The sequence below is a fragment of the Benincasa hispida genome, chromosome 4 (assembly GCF_027475165.1).
Source record: "Benincasa hispida cultivar pf3 chromosome 4, pf3_genome.v1.1, whole genome shotgun sequence".
NCBI classification, from domain to species: domain Eukaryota; kingdom Viridiplantae; phylum Streptophyta; class Magnoliopsida; order Cucurbitales; family Cucurbitaceae; genus Benincasa; species Benincasa hispida.
In genome coordinates this window covers 67,667,794-67,683,299 of record NC_143481.1, presented here as the reverse complement: position 1 = coordinate 67,683,299, position 15,506 = coordinate 67,667,794, and the positions used below count along the sequence as shown (strand labels likewise).

General features: G+C 38.0%; 1 protein-coding gene, 1 long non-coding RNA gene and 1 other non-coding gene across 4 annotated transcripts; 2 read left to right on the top strand and 1 right to left on the bottom strand.

Annotated features, from left to right (window-relative positions):
* Positions 1-205: 205 nt before the first annotated feature.
* On the bottom strand, positions 206-10,879 carry LOC120076632 (uncharacterized). 2 transcript variants are annotated; one of them, XR_005481589.2, is made up of 4 exons: positions 10,536-10,879; positions 5,786-6,802; positions 5,557-5,687; positions 206-4,825 (listed from the first exon to the last, which is right to left on the bottom strand). It is a non-coding gene; the product is annotated as an uncharacterized LOC120076632 (long non-coding RNA). The 2 variants fall into 2 exon arrangements; XR_005481590.2 differs by lacking the exon at positions 206-4,825 and adding an exon at positions 4,843-5,475.
* LOC120076945 (small nucleolar RNA R71) lies at positions 1,856-1,962 on the top strand. The gene has a single exon (XR_005481690.1). It is a non-coding gene; the product is annotated as a small nucleolar RNA R71 (small nucleolar RNA).
* LOC120076630 (receptor protein kinase-like protein ZAR1) lies at positions 10,283-13,221 on the top strand. Its single transcript, XM_039030508.2, has 2 exons — positions 10,283-12,175; positions 12,316-13,221. The coding sequence occupies exons 1-2, from the start codon at positions 10,891-10,893 to the stop codon at positions 12,963-12,965; spliced, it is 1,935 nt and encodes a 644-aa protein (XP_038886436.1). The 5' UTR covers positions 10,283-10,890; the 3' UTR covers positions 12,966-13,221.
* The last annotated feature ends 2,285 nt before the right edge of the window (positions 13,222-15,506 follow it).

The window sequence follows — 15,506 nt, the reverse complement described above, 5'->3', positions numbered from 1 at the left end:
GTACTTTAAATGATTCGGTAGGGTCTTTAATTTCAGTGTTGGTGGTTCTACTAGGGACGATTGCGATGTTTTTCTTTCTTCTTTTTCTGTTGACTCTTCTTCTTGGTTTGCAATCATCTCTTCTTCTTTTTTTGTTTTTGTTATGATCGCATTATAGGCAGCAACGGACGCACTTGCGTCCTTTTCTACATTCTCTTCGTCAAACTTTTCTTCTTCAATCAAATTCTGGTCGTCATCTGAGTCAAACAGGTCTTCTTCGTCAGAAAACTTCATGGCACGGATTATGTTGAACTTGAGCTTTTGTCCATTAATGCTCAAAGTGATCTCCCCTTTATGCACATCAATCTGGGCATGACCTGTTGATAAAAATGGTCGCCCCAAGATGAAGGACACATCTTTGTTGGCCTCGTAATCTAAGATGATGAAGTCGGCTGGTAGGATAAATTTGTCAATGGTGATCAGCACGTCCTTCACCTTTCCCTCTGGATGCACCAAAGATCTATCGGCCAGCTGGAGAGTCACGGTTGTGGGCGCAAGTTTCCCCACATTCATCTACTTAAAGATCGACAAAGGCATCAAATTGATGCTGGCTCCAAGGTCATATAATGCTTGCCCAATGTACAGTCCTCCTATGGAGAAAGGTATAGTAAAGCTCCAAGGATCGCTCATCTTCGATGGAATTATTGATTTCGAACTTTGTGTTAAAGCCACCGTGGTAAACTTACCAGTGCCCCTCTTTTTTATTACCATTTCCTTCAGAAACTTTGCGTAGGTAGGCATCTCCTCAATTGCTTCACTGAATGGAATATTAATATGTAATTGCTTTAGCATATTCAGAAAGCGTTGGTACTGTACCTCTTCGTTCTTTTTCTTTCTCAGTCTCTGCGGGAAAGGTGGTAAATGCACTTTCACGGTCCCCTTCTCTGTTGGCTTTGAGGTCGACGCAACTTCTAGCTCTATTGCTTCTTTTTCTCCTTCTTCTTCTTACGTCACCACAATTTCAGGTTTTTCCATAATGGGAGCAATCCGACTAGGCTTCTTTCTTTCTCCCTCCACAGTTTTTCCACTTCGCAATGTCACAACCTGACATTACTCTTTACCTGATCCCCCCGGGTTGCGTGGGAGTTATGTTGAACTCGGCAGAGCCCTTTGCGGTCTGTTATTTAGCTCACTTGCAATCTGGCCCATCTGTAACTCTAGGATGCAGATGAACGTAGCCTGACTTTGAAGCACAGTTTCGTTTTTCTCTATGTACTGCTTCAATAGGCTCTCCAAGGAAGATGATTGTGGTGGTTGCGAGCTACTGGCTTGATTGCTTGTTTGACCATTGTTGTGTGGGAAGAATCTAGGTGGCCCTTCTTTCTGCACCACGGATTGGAAATTCTGTTGTTGATTCTTCCATGCAAAATTGGGGTAGTTTTTCCACCCGGGGTTATAGGTGTTCAAAAAGGGATTATTTTTTACAAAGTAGATAGACTGTGGATTCTGTGGGCATTCTTCCATTACGTGCCTATCACCGCAAGTCACACACCTTGCGGTGTTTTGATTAATTGCGTTGATTTGCCCATTTTGCGGTGTTGGGCTGGTGATCGCAATTCCCTGAATTAAGTTCATCATTGCGGTCATCTGATTTTGTAGTGAAGCAATAACACCATTACTTGCATCGGTATCCTTGATTCTCAATCTCTGATCACTCTCTCTCCAATCCTCATGGTATTTAGAGATGCGATAGAAGATATTCTTCGCCTCGTCATACGTTTTGTTAAGTAGACCACCAGCGGCTGTCGCATTGGAAGCGGTCTGCGAAGCAAGATTTAAACCATGATAAAAGATTTCCATCTGAAGGTAGTCTGGCAAACCATTGTGTGGACAGTCCCTGACCAACCTCTTAAACCTCGCCCAGGCATCGCTGAGCGATTCATCCATGTCTTGTTCAAAATTTGTTATAAGTTTTCTGCGTCTAGCGTTCTCAGTAGGTGGAAAGTATTTCTTCATGAATTTCTCTACAACCTGTTCCCATGAAGTGATCTCTCCCGGCTCGAGGGAATACGCCCATTTTTTTGCCTGATCACAGAGAGAAAATGGGAACAAAGTTAGTCGAACTTTTTTGGCAAAGATGTTCGGGAACACAAAAATATTGCAGATTTCAATAAAGCTTCGGAGGTGGGCGTGCGGGTCCTTGCCACGCTAGCCTCCGAATTGTCCTACAGTATGGATCATCTGCAGCAACACCAATTTCATTTCGAATCTGCTTCCATCGAAGGCAGGCCTCATGATTCCTGGAGAGAAATCATAGAGGTTTGGCGATGCATAGTCCCTAATGGGTCTATTGCGATCGTTTGCCAACAGGATTGGATTCACCATGACGTTGTTTTCGTTTAGTGCTCCGTTTCCAGGCTGCTCCGCCATCTCTTCTTTATCTGACTGTTGTTGTTGGCGGTCTCTTAATCTCCATCTGAACGTTCTCTCAATCTCCAGGTCATAATTCGCCAGAGATTGAGAGTCTGCAAAGAAATCCAAAAAAATTACTATTAGCACACTATTTTGCAGAAGTCCCCGGCAATGGCGCCAAAAACTTGATGCATTATTTTATGATGTGGAATTATGGATGAGATGCGATGATGAAATTGCGTTGAGCACTCAAGTTTTCTCAATAGAGTCCAAGTATAAACCCTACTGAGTTTCCTAGTAAGTCCACGGTCGAACTCAGGGAATTGGGGAAACAGTATGCGGTGGTAATTTTTAGGAAAACTTTGCGATAACTAAATAAATCAATAGTTGTTGAGGTTGTTGTTTGCATTAATGAAAAATAAACAAATGCGGAGGAGTTTGAAAAGAGTTGATAAACAGAAGATACGATGAATATGCGGTGAACGGGTTGAGAAGGGTTTCGGCTAAACTTCCTAGGATGCGATCATGCAACATGCATACTATAGTAAACCATCTCTCGATGCGAATGCTATGGCTTCTAATGCTAGAACGCATGCGATATACGCGATGAGTCTATAGAACCTACACATAAGCTCTATTCTTATTTATGCGATGACAGAATGGCACACACACAAATAAGGCGACCACATAATATCATTCTTATCTCTAGGATGCATGCGATGCATGTTGGCAAACAGAGCTTATCTCTAAGTCCCTATCTCTTGTTTAAGTAGTTCTAATCTTTCTCTATCGAGTCTAGATTCTAACCTAGCTCTCTCGAGTCTTAGGTTCTTTCTTTAGACTCTTTCTTAAGTAGCTCTAAAGGGATATTTGGCACAACATAACACAAGATAATCGCAAGCAATGAACTTCCTAGGTCATGTTAGCTTAGTTCTTCTCAACCCATTCGTCTAGTTTAGCTTCTAATGCGTACTAAGAGAGTGAACAGATGTAGAATAAGAACTTCCATTGTATGAATATTAAGATGAAGTACAAAACAACAATGCTAGAATAGAATAAAGAGCCTGGTAGCAATCTCTTGCTTCCCAGGCTTTTACACTGTCTTTCTACTCGTGTTCAAAAGATAATCTCACTTTCGTGAGAGTCGACCCCCTCTCTGCTTCTACTCCTCAGGGTTCTCTCTCAAGTTGCCCTGCGCGATCTCTGGCGTCTCTACTCCTCTCTTGCTCCGCCTTAAAATAAAAAGGAAAACTATGGACAAAGACGTGCGATTCGAAATTATGAATTTTTTCGAACCCCTTTTCTGAAGGTTTCCCTCGGCATTAATAGAGCTTTTGGGAGGAAAGGCGGCTTCTCTCTTATGATTGCATAGATGAGGATTTAATTCCCTGACTGATGCGCCGAATATTTGTCACCGAAAAGCTGAATGTACTTGTTATCATTAGTGGCTGTCAACTTAATTCGGATTCGACTGTCATCAGTTTTCTATCCCACCGTGATTAATTAAGCCTTTTACCCAGATGCGCCCACCATGTTGCGGCAATCCTTCTTGAGCAAATGTTTATGAACACAATCCCCGCAAAGCCTTGCGGTAATGCTGCACTCGACCAATGATTTCCTATGATCGCAATTTCCCCCTTGCGTCAATGCATATTCTGCATAAAAATACAAAAGTCAACTGTTCCTATGTGATGAATGCATGTGATCGTAATGTAATAAACTTAATGCTTTTTGGACGCAATCTAACACATTTTATGAACGCAAGCCAACATTGTTTAAGAACTTAGCACTATGATAACATGCATTTCTGCCCGTTATCACTAAATACTTCTCAACCCATTCACAAATTTAGTTACTCGTGTATGGCGTGAAAAGAATGAACATTGATTGAAATGTAATTTCCATTCTTGCAAATGACATGCTCAAGTACAAAACAATAGATGATGTAAGTGTTAAGCCAAGTAACCAGTTTCTTTTTTCCTCTGGCGTTTACACGGCTTTTAGCACTCCAATTCTTTTCTAACTTGTAAACTCTTGCTCTCACAAGGGTTAGGTGTGGGTTGGTGTCTCTCTTTCGTGTTGTTTCCGCAGTCTCTCGACCTCCCAGAATTAATTCACGCCTGATTTGGTAGCATTGAATGGTATTTATAGACTTCCAAAAAAACTGTTCTTCATCTCACTAATGATTGCATGGATTGGCAGCATTAATTTCCATACTCTGTCATGCCGTTTGATGGTCACCAAAGGTTCAATGGATTTGCAACGGTATGGTCTTCAACGGCCACCAAATGAATTTTTTATTTGACTGCTATCGTCTTCACGTTCCATCACGTTTTATCACATTAGGTCACAGCCTTTATGTAAGGTCATCACGTGTTCGTCTTTGAAGTACCATTGGATCGCCAACTCAGGAGATCCCACTATCGCCTTGTTCCTGCACAGAAATACAAGATTAACTCAGTTTAATTGCTTTTATGCAATGAGAGTTAACGATCGCTATTTGGTTTTTAGTTTGGTGCGTTCATTCATAATATTGCCTATTTACTATCACATTCTCTCATTTTTTTTAATAATTTGAGCTTTAATAACTTGTATTTCTACAAGTTATCAGTACCCGACACAATGATCGCAGTAGGTTGGTGATTGTTTGTACGTCGGCCTGAAGGATACTCAAGTCAGACTTCACATCTTTCAAGTATGACTGTACATCATCCAATTTACCCTTCATCATAGCCACTATCTAATCTATGTTACGGAGTGGTGTGCAAATGCCCACACCCCTAATGGGCTCAGAATGCATTGTATTCAATCGAGGCAACCCTCGCTCCTCAGTTGGGAACACATATTTGTCAGTAGGAAGCTCGTGAGACTGATGCTCATCGAGTTCTGGCTCATGAGCCTGATGCTTATGACTCTCATAGTCATTGGAGTGACTACGAGCATCCTCATCATGGTGTGATTTATGTGTCTATGAGAAGGTTGTCTCAGCATCAATGCACTCGTATACAGGTCGTTCATCGACCCTAGTGTCTCTATATCGCCTCTCTTTATTGGACATGATCAAGGTGTGGGTGTGATCCTTGTCTATATAAAACAACGAACAATTTGTTAGTTATATGTGGCATTCACCTTAAATCCAAGTAAATTTGGATGTAATACACTAACCTCGATAGACTCAAACACTCTCGCACTATTGCTTTAGCTCACTCCCACCTCAGGAATCGAGGTACGTCATGTCCATTGAGTCGGGTTACAACTTTTCCAGCAACAGTTGAAATGATCTCATATGCCCACACCTACCATAATTCATAAACGATTATAAGACAAGCATAAGTAGTAAGTGACATTGACACTATAATTAGTAGATCTCATATGGCCAATGAATGGATATTACCTGAAAAGCATGAGGAAACCCTGGTAGGTTGTACTTGACGATGTAGTTCTTATTGATCTTGGACCTTTTTTTGTAGTTCTTGGACTTGCCACTCAATCCTCTTTGTAGTCCAAGTAACATCCTCTCCCACAACACATTTCCCCAATCCATGGAGTTGAAGTAATCTAAATCCTCCACATCAATTAATAAGATCTTATCGACATTGGCCCTCGTCTTCTCCTTTCCCATCATAGTCAATTCAGTGTAGTAGACCAATATCATCTTCACAGCATCCATATCATTCTCAAACACTATCTCCTTGTAGATTGTACATTGTCTCTAAGGTACCAATATTGATGTTACCTGCGAAATCATTCCTCAAGTATCTATTACGTAGAGATTCAGTTCCTTCAGCCCTCTCACAACTACTGGATTAGGTGACTGCCACAATCCCGTCACCAATAGGAAGTCTTCTTTGGTGAATGTTACAACTGTACCATTCAAATTAAATGTCATTGAATCCTTCCTATGGTCTTCAACCTCCCTCAATAGAATGTAATGGACCAATGGACTGTTGAAGATAATGTCCATGTCCACAAATCGCCCAAATACAGTATTCCTGAAGAGGGTAAGCTGAGTGGGAGTAAGTGTCACACCCCCTCCCAGATTACCCTTTTACTCTGGAAAAGGATATGACCATGGTAGCTACTAGCCTCTACTGCCATGAACCATCACAAAGCCTTTTAATCTAAATATCAACCTGTTATAAACACTAGTAAATACACGCATACAGCAAACCTCCCTTAGGGTTCTACAAAAATTACATAAACATATGTATACAACCAAGACATTACTTTTACTGGAAGCAAAAAAAAAAAAAAAAAAAAATTCCCAGATGGCCTAAGCATTCCTAAAGAAGCCCTAGTCCCTCTCCAAAACATGTGTACATAAACAGGTTATCAACTAAATCCTCTTAATAAGCCGAGTCTTTTGGTGGCAAGCAACAGCAGGATCAACCTTGAGGAAACTGACCGCTACCTGGAAAAAGAGAATACAAAAACTTGGTGAGCTAACAGCCCAGTGAATGACTAGAATCGTAAAGTAATGAGCATAACAATACTATGAATATGTAAATATGCAAATGAGTAAACTCAAAAATTGTCTCTAAACGTAGCTTTAAGCCATTCTCAGACATCATTAAACATTATTATTCCCTAGTTGAGAATGAGCCTAAACGCTCTAGCTCCCAAATGTTTACAACCGGCCAAGAGACCCATACTTTGGTCCCCCATTCATAACTGCCTACGTGCACGTGGCCACACTAGATATCATCATATTTTAGGTATTTCCGCTCAGATACCTTCTCAAATTTGTCCTTCAGTATCGAGCTTCTATGATACCTTCTCATATATCCTTCGGTATCAAATTGACCAGATACCTTCTCAAATGTCTTTCGGTATCAAATTGGCCAGGTACCTTCTCAAATGTCCTTCGGTACCTAATTGGTTAACCTTCTCAACGTCCTTCGGTATCAAATGTGTATTTTGTAACAACAAATTAAGTTCCATAGCCTAGTATTACACAAGAGCTATTCCATTGCCACTCATTTATACAAGAACTCATTCTCCCATACCTTCCTTTAGGAAGCATATATCAAAGTCAGAACATAGCTTTTGTAGTGGTTACACGACATACCTTGGCCCGTGCTACACCCATACAAGCCGGAAATATGCATTAAGTTATTCTTCAACCATTTGTTGCTTGAGGAAGTATAAATACATCAATATCACTGTGCTTTACTTGATCATATATGCGTGAGTATTAGAAACTTTAAGTTTGTTTAGTCACTCACAGTTCGTCAGGCTCTTATTGGTTTATACGCTTCCCCTAGCTCCTCTTGGCCTGAAAAGATATAATTCTTGATTAAACTACTTAGAATTCCTAGCAAAATACCTCAAATAATTCATTTATTAAAGAAACTTCCATCAATACAGACAGCTTTACTAGCGAGATCCCCCTGAGCGAGGCCAGCGAGATCCCCTAGAGCGATGCCAGCAAGATCCTCTAGAGTGATGCCAGCGAGATCCTCTAGAGCGATACCAGCGAGATCCTCTAGAGTGATACTAAGCTTTTTCTGTGAAATTCTTAGCGATACTCACCCCAATTCCTAGCGAGATTTCCCCGAGAGCGAGATCCTCCTTACAAAATCTCACTGTAATTCTCCACGATGAACTGTTTGCTTGTTCTTCACAAGCAGCTGTCTGCTTATGCACCAATTCCCTGGTATAACTTCAAAAATCCAGAGCTCTTTTCAAGAAACTTCCTTCTACAAACTTGTTTAGATTTTAGACTTCCTTACCTTAAAATTTCAACCCAGAATTCCTTATAGTTTGGCTTAGAGCTTTCAAACTTCACCTCAGGCCTAGATTAATCCGTGGTTCTATCTCTTCTGCAAATTCTCCTCTTTTGTTCCTCTCCTCTTGCAATCGTTCTCCAGCAGGAAAACCTTGAAAACTAGATTCCCCCCCATTTTCAAATGACATCGAATTTGCTAGATTTCCTCTTGTCAATTGCCGAAAAAAACATGCTTTTGAAGTTTCACTTCCTTTTTAATCTTTATGCCGCTTCCTGAATTCAAGGAGTAGATTGCCACGTCGCCTCTCTCTTAGTGCCTCCAGCCAGACAATGATTGAGTTTCTTCATTAAATATATTTTCCTTCCCTTCCTTCATAATCCCTATAAACAACAACATATATTCCTACTTAATAAACATGTAATATAACATCCCTTTGGCTAAACATGCTTATCTAAGGAACCTAAGTTGTTTGGGGTTTACAGTAAGCTTCTCTTTCACAATCTTGATAATCGTCCCAATGTGAGAGGATAGGCTAGTCGTTTGGCTTGGGAAATGATTTTGGGGAGGAATCTTGAATTGTCTAGCCATACTGCACAGAATAACAAAAAATAGGGATAAATAAGAATTCTGTTCAATACTGATACACGATGCATGTTTCTCAATGCACGATACAAGATACTCAATTTCTCGATATCCGATACATACTACATGGTGTCCCTTACTCGCTATATTACAAGTGACTAGATGGTCGATTCTCGAGCATTCGATTTGATATTTTACCTTTATTCATTATCCAACTCAAACCCTAAACTCTAGACAGTCAGTCTAGCCAAACATGCAAGATATGGAAACAGAAATGGAAACCATGTCAGTTGAGTATCGAGTAACACGGAAGCGCATGTCGAGGAACATGAAGCAGAGATAGTCAAGTTTTGAGTGAATGATACCAAAATACAAAAAAGGAGAAGAATGTTACCTGATGATAGTCGAGTTTTGAGTGAATGATGCCAAACTACAAACAAAGAGAAGAATGCTACCTGATGCAAAGATAATGGAGTTTTGAGTGTAGAGATGTTGTCGTCAAAGGATACACAATCGGACGAACAAAGAGAATAGTTTGAGCCCGTGAGAAGTGGTGAAATAATGGACTTCAAACGCCTTTAAACACCTTCAAACGGATTATGAATTCAAAATAATCGAGTATAAAGTAATCGAGCATCGAGTATGACGTGGATATGATCGAGTATGCATGTGTAGATTGCAGTCTTATCGAGTGACCATGAAGCTGGGTATCGAGTGACCATGCATCGAGGATCGAGTAAATTCGTATTGACAAATGCATGGAATGCATCTCAGGGGTGAATCGGTAAAATCACATGCTTATGACGTAAGCAGAAGGCCACTTTCCATTACTTTCTCTCCATTTTTCATTTGGGCTTCCCAAATGAGGCCATCCGTATAAAAAACCCTTCTCCGTGTTCAGTATTCATTTTGTATTCCAGCAGAACTTATATTAAGGATGTTGGTTAGACTTCCTGATTCTAAAAGGAAAAAATATTTTAAAAAAAGAAAAAGCTAGTCCATGAAAACATATTGAGAGAAAAATCAGGAATAACTTAAAAAAACTTATCTAAATAAAATTTCCGTGTAATTACAAGTTTTTAGTAAGTTTATTTATAACTTTACAAGGACTACATTCACACGGAGCATTATCACTATGTTTTATTTGTACATAACATTTGATTGGTAGGCGCCTTTTTTAGTCGGTTCCTTGCCCAAACTTTTCAATATTTATTTCTTAATTTATTTTTTGTCGGTATTAGGAATGTTGATTAGTTAGTTTGAATTGAGGCTATATGATCCATATGTAATTAAAGTTAGTATAATCATAATGAGATCTTATTGAATGATCAATCGTAATAGACCTCAATCTCCAACGTAATTGAATTGTTTTTTTTATCACGTTTACTTGGATATTTTGTAAATGAAATTGAATTACAATTGAGGTTGTTTAATTTACGGTGTTTGCTTTGCATTGTTTTCTTACTATTACTATTATTATCGTTTATGATTAATTAGTAATGATAACATTAATTGTGATATTCATAATTCTCCTACAGCAATAGTATCTATAATGATATCTCATAATGGACTCCACATAATTTTCAAATGCAATTGAATCGATCATTCTTAACTCTGCAATCGATTTGCATTTATTTACAAATTTGATTGTGGGACCCTATCTTTCATTACGATTATAGAATACAAGTAAACAACAAACATAATCAATTATTGATTATGTTTAATTGTATTTTGTGTTTGGTTTATATAATTTAACTAATTCCTTTACAAATAAGGGAAGGAAATAAGAAATAAACAAAGAACGACCAACAAATACATGTAATAGTAACATACCTATGCATAACTTTGACTTGCAGCACCTCCACACCAATCCCGCCGTACTTCTCTTCATTCAAAACTATGCACGATTTCCACGAATGGTGGGAACAAATAACAATACAAACAAAATTTAACCCAAAATTTCCAGCCAAATTCCATCAACAATCAGCCCAGCAAGAATCTCCTCCAATTACGCCGAAACAAGTCCAAATGGACCACCTTAATATTCACAAATCGCAGCAGCCTTCTTGTTTTCTTTCCCAAGTGTCAAACTTACTGGCTTCTGATTAGGAACCTTCTGGCTTTCCTTTCCATTTTGATACTTATTTCAAGGGAAACACTCTTTCAGATTGTAACATAACTAAACAATATGGTTCTACTGGAGATTTGGTTTGTTTTCTTTGTGAGCAACCATTTCTCATTTGTGTCTTCTCTGAGTGAAGAAGGATTTGCTCTGCTTTCATTCAAGAACTCAACTTTTGATCCTGAACGGTTCCTCCAAAACTGGAACTTCTCTGATGCGACTCCATGTTCTTGGAATGGAATCACTTGTGCAGAACAAAGAGTTGTCTCTCTCAGTATCGCAGACAAGAAACTCTCTGGTACTCTCCATCCTGCACTTGGAAAACTTTGGTCACTCCGCCATTTAAGCCTTCGAAACAACAATCTTTTCGGAAGTTTTCCAAATGAACTCTACAACTTGGTAGAGTTACAAAGCTTGGACCTCTCACAAAATCTCTTCAATGGTTCTATTCCAGATGGGTTTGGTTCCCACTTGACATCTCTTCAGAATCTCAATCTTTCCTTCAATGTGATCCACGGTTCGATCCCTGCAGACTTCAGCAACTTGTACAACTTGCGAGGTACTCTTGATTTGTCTCACAATGTCTTTAGCGGCCCAATCCCGCCAAGCCTAAGCAGCCTCCCTGCAACCCTTTATATTGATCTCAGTTACAATAATCTCAGTGGCTCAATACCACCACAAGAAGCTTTCCAGAACCTTGGACCAACAGCTTATGTAGGGAATGCCTTTCTATGTGGACTTCCCCTCAATGCTTCATGTCCGTTCGTAATGCCAACGTCAAACCCTGACTCGTGGTTCCATTGCCCATCACATGGGAAAGGTGGAAAATCTTGCTCCATAATCACAGGCTCTGCAAGTATCATAGTTGGTCTCTGCCTGGTTATCCTGGTAGTATTTTGGTGCAAGAGAGCTTATCCTCCTAAAGGTAGTGAAAATCTAACTGGTTGCAACTTTAGGCAGGCATTGATGTTTAAAACAGAGTTTTCTTGCTTTGCCAAATATGAAGTTGAAGCCCTACCAGAAAACATGGAGAATTATAACTTTGTGCTACTGGATCGGCAAGTCGACTTCAATCTCGAGCAACTTTTGAAAGCCTCAGCTTATCTTCTAGGCAAGAATGGAAATGGGATTGTGTATAAAGTGGTTCTAGAGAAAGGACTAAAGCTAGCAGTAAGAAGGTTGGAAGATGGAGCTTATGAAAGGTTTAAAGAGTTCCAAAGTGAAGTTGAAGCAATAGGGAAAGTCAGACATCCCAATATTGTAGCTCTTTTAGCTTATTGCTGGTCTGTTGAAGAGAAGCTGCTCATACATGAGTACATACCACAGGGAGACCTAGCCCTTGCAATTCATGGTAAATATCCAAAACCCTTCTAAACAAATGGATCAATTTGACATCAAACAGGATTAGTCATACAAGTTGAGAGTGCATTGAATAGTGTTTTCACTAAAAATGCTTTCTATTCCTAATGATATTTTCCAATATTCAACCAGGGAAAGCAGAAAATTCCTACTTCAAACCACTTTCTTGGGCTGATCGTGTGAAAATCATGAAAGGAATAGCAAAGGGATTGACATACCTTCATGAATTCAGCCCAAGAAAATATGTCCACGGCGATCTGAAACCAACCAACATTCTGCTAGGCAACAACATGGAACCCTACATCTCAGATTTCGGACTTGGACGACTAGCAAATGCTGCCGGAGATTTCACCGCCTCATCGTCGGAGCGAACCGCCTCCACAACGCCGCGGCGCTCTCCGTTCCGATCAAATTCCATGTGCTCCTCTCTGTCGATAGGGTCATATTATCAAGCACCGGAAGCGTTGAAGGCGGGAAAGCCATCGCAGAAGTGGGATGTTTACTCCTTCGGCGTGATAATTCTTGAAATTATGACCGGGAAGTTTCCGGTGATTCAAGCGGGTTCGTCGGAGATGGAGCTGGTCGAATGGGTCGAACTTGGAATGGATGAAGGGAAACGGGCATCGTGTGTAATAGATCTGTCAATGTGTGAGGAAGTGGAGAAGGAAGAAGCTGCGGCGGCCATTGAAATAGCGGTTGCTTGCACTCGGAAGAGCCCTGAGAAGAGACCTTGTATGAGAATTGTTTCCGAATGTTTGGAAAAATTGGCAACTTCATCGTAACTGCAAAACTTAATTGCAAAATGTGAAGATGATCTTGATTATTATTGTTTCTTTTTTTAAATAAATAATGAAATAATGTAACTTTAAATAAATTATTCTAAAGTAGGATTGCTACAAGAGTTAAATAAATCATGTACATGTCCACTAGTATGTTAATAAAATGTGGACATAGTATAACCTACAACAGTTACATAATCCTGGCAATAGATCTGACAAGTATTTGCTATAGAAATCTTCTAGATACTAACCAATTTCAATTTCCATCTCACAATCTAAAAAAACTACATTCTTATTGCAAATGAAAATTTGAAATTGCATATTTTCATTCTCTACAAGTTTCACAAATCTATGTATGTGGAGCACGAGGAGTTCTGTAGAAACTATTGTCCACATGAAATGGAAAAAAAGATCTAGTACCACTAGTATCAATTCATTTCATTCATTATTTGACATGTCATTAAATGATTTATTAATTTATTTCGTGAACAACACGTTATTCTTAAATGTTACTATTGTGATAAGTAATGAACGAAAATAGTATGAAACTATAGTACTAGAAATTTTCTTCATAAAATGAGGTGATAAATAAGTTTAAAATGTCCTTACCAAATTAATAAGGTATTTTGTTATTATTGTTTTTGTTTTCATAAAAAATAAAAGATATGTTATTCCCTCACCTCTCTCTTCCCACTCCCCAATTCCCATCCTCTCCTTCCCTCTTCATCTCCTCCCCTTCAATCTCCCATCAACTTTCTTAGCGGTTGAAGTATTTATGTTATGTTTATTTTCTTTGTTCTCAAGTAAGCTTTCTTTAAGTGATTTTTTTTGTACGGATGACCTCTTTTTGTAGTTAGATATTGGATATTGATATTGAACGTGTATTGGGACTATGTTCTTGGATTTGATATTGAATATGTATTAGGCTAGTTCTAGGATTTGAGCTCCAATAGTATATTTGGTTAATGATTCACAATTCACCAAAATATGAGGCTTTAAAGAGAGGAAGAATTGGAGTGAGAGCAACATTTGAATTTGAAGAGTATGAGAATGATAGGGAAGAGTATGAGAGGTGAGAGAATAACATTTTTTTTTTAATAATGAAAAAGGACATATTAATAATAAAAATAATAAACAAAAATATCTAACTAAATTAGTACGAACATTTTAAACCTATTTATCAAAATTCATGAACTAAAATGGTCTTTAGGGCCAAACCCACACCTTCATTAAAACTCGAGGACTAAAAAGATTTTTTTTCCCTTTATTTATTAACAAGGAAGTTTATTGATGTTTACAAATTCCATAACCAAAAACTCATGATATTTGACCCCATCCCCGGTCAATCCCCGCCCCGATCGGGGCGGGGCCCGCGGGGACCTAACCCCGTGGGGAATTTTGCCAACCTAAGCGTATGACAAGATTTAAAATTCCATTTTGAAAAATGGCAAAATCGTTAGGGAATAAGATTTATGGTAACTCACTTATGTTACAAATTCCTAAATCTATGATTTACTCTTGTCTAATTCATAGTTGTTGTTGATGAAACTACAAATACTAGATAAATGTAGAATAAAAAACATGGTCGAATTATGTATATAGAGTAATTGTTGATATTCTTGAGAGGAACTATCCTCCTAATTTTGGTCATGTAGTTAAACATAATCTCCATATTTTATTATTATTTTAGATTTTGTTTAACCACTTTTCGAATTATCTCACCTTAATTAAATATACAAATTTTTCTACCAAATTATATTTTAAATATCCATATATTATTAACTTTTATTTTATCCATACATTTTATTCAAATCTTTGAATGGTTTTTCATTACTTTATACATATTCAATTTTATTCAAATTTTTGAATTTTTTTTTCATAATTTTATAAATACATTCTTAATAAATTAGTTATACATTCTCATATTCTTAATAACTTAGTTTTATATACTGTTTTTGCTATTATTTTAACAGGTGTTCATCAATGTAGGGCTATGGCTTTACAACGGATTACTCCTCTTTGATGTCGATGGAATGAGAATTCTCACTACCATGATTTTCGAAATTTTGAGGCGCATATTCCATCAAGTTCATCGTGAACTTTATCGTTCCAACAAGAACTTTTCCCCTCCACTGAGTTAACTATATTTCGTTTGACAATATGCCCAAATGGATGAAACTACAAATACCACGTAATTGTAAAATAAAAAACAGGATCCAATTATGTATATAAGTAATTGCTTATATTTTTTAACAACAACTACACTCCTAATTTTCGTTAACATGATCTCTATATTTTATTATTATTTTAGATTACCACTTTTTGAATTGATCTCACCTTAATTAAATATCCAGATTTTTCTACCAAATTTATATTTTAAATATCCATCTATTATTAAATTTTATTTTATCAATATATTTTATTCAAATATTTGAATGGTTTTTCATTACTTTATATGTATTCAATTTTATGTAAATCTTTGAATTGTTTTACATAATTTTATACATACATTCTTAATAAATTAGTTATACATTCTCATATTCT

Coding starts and splice junctions, on each gene's coding strand:
- LOC120076630 (XM_039030508.2), top strand. CDS start 10,891: ATGGTTCTACTGGAGATTTGGTTTGTTTTCTTTGTGAGCAACCATTTC. Junction 12,176..12,315: donor CCTAGCCCTTGCAATTCATG/GTAAATATCCAA, acceptor ATATTCAACCAG/GGAAAGCAGAAAATTCCTAC.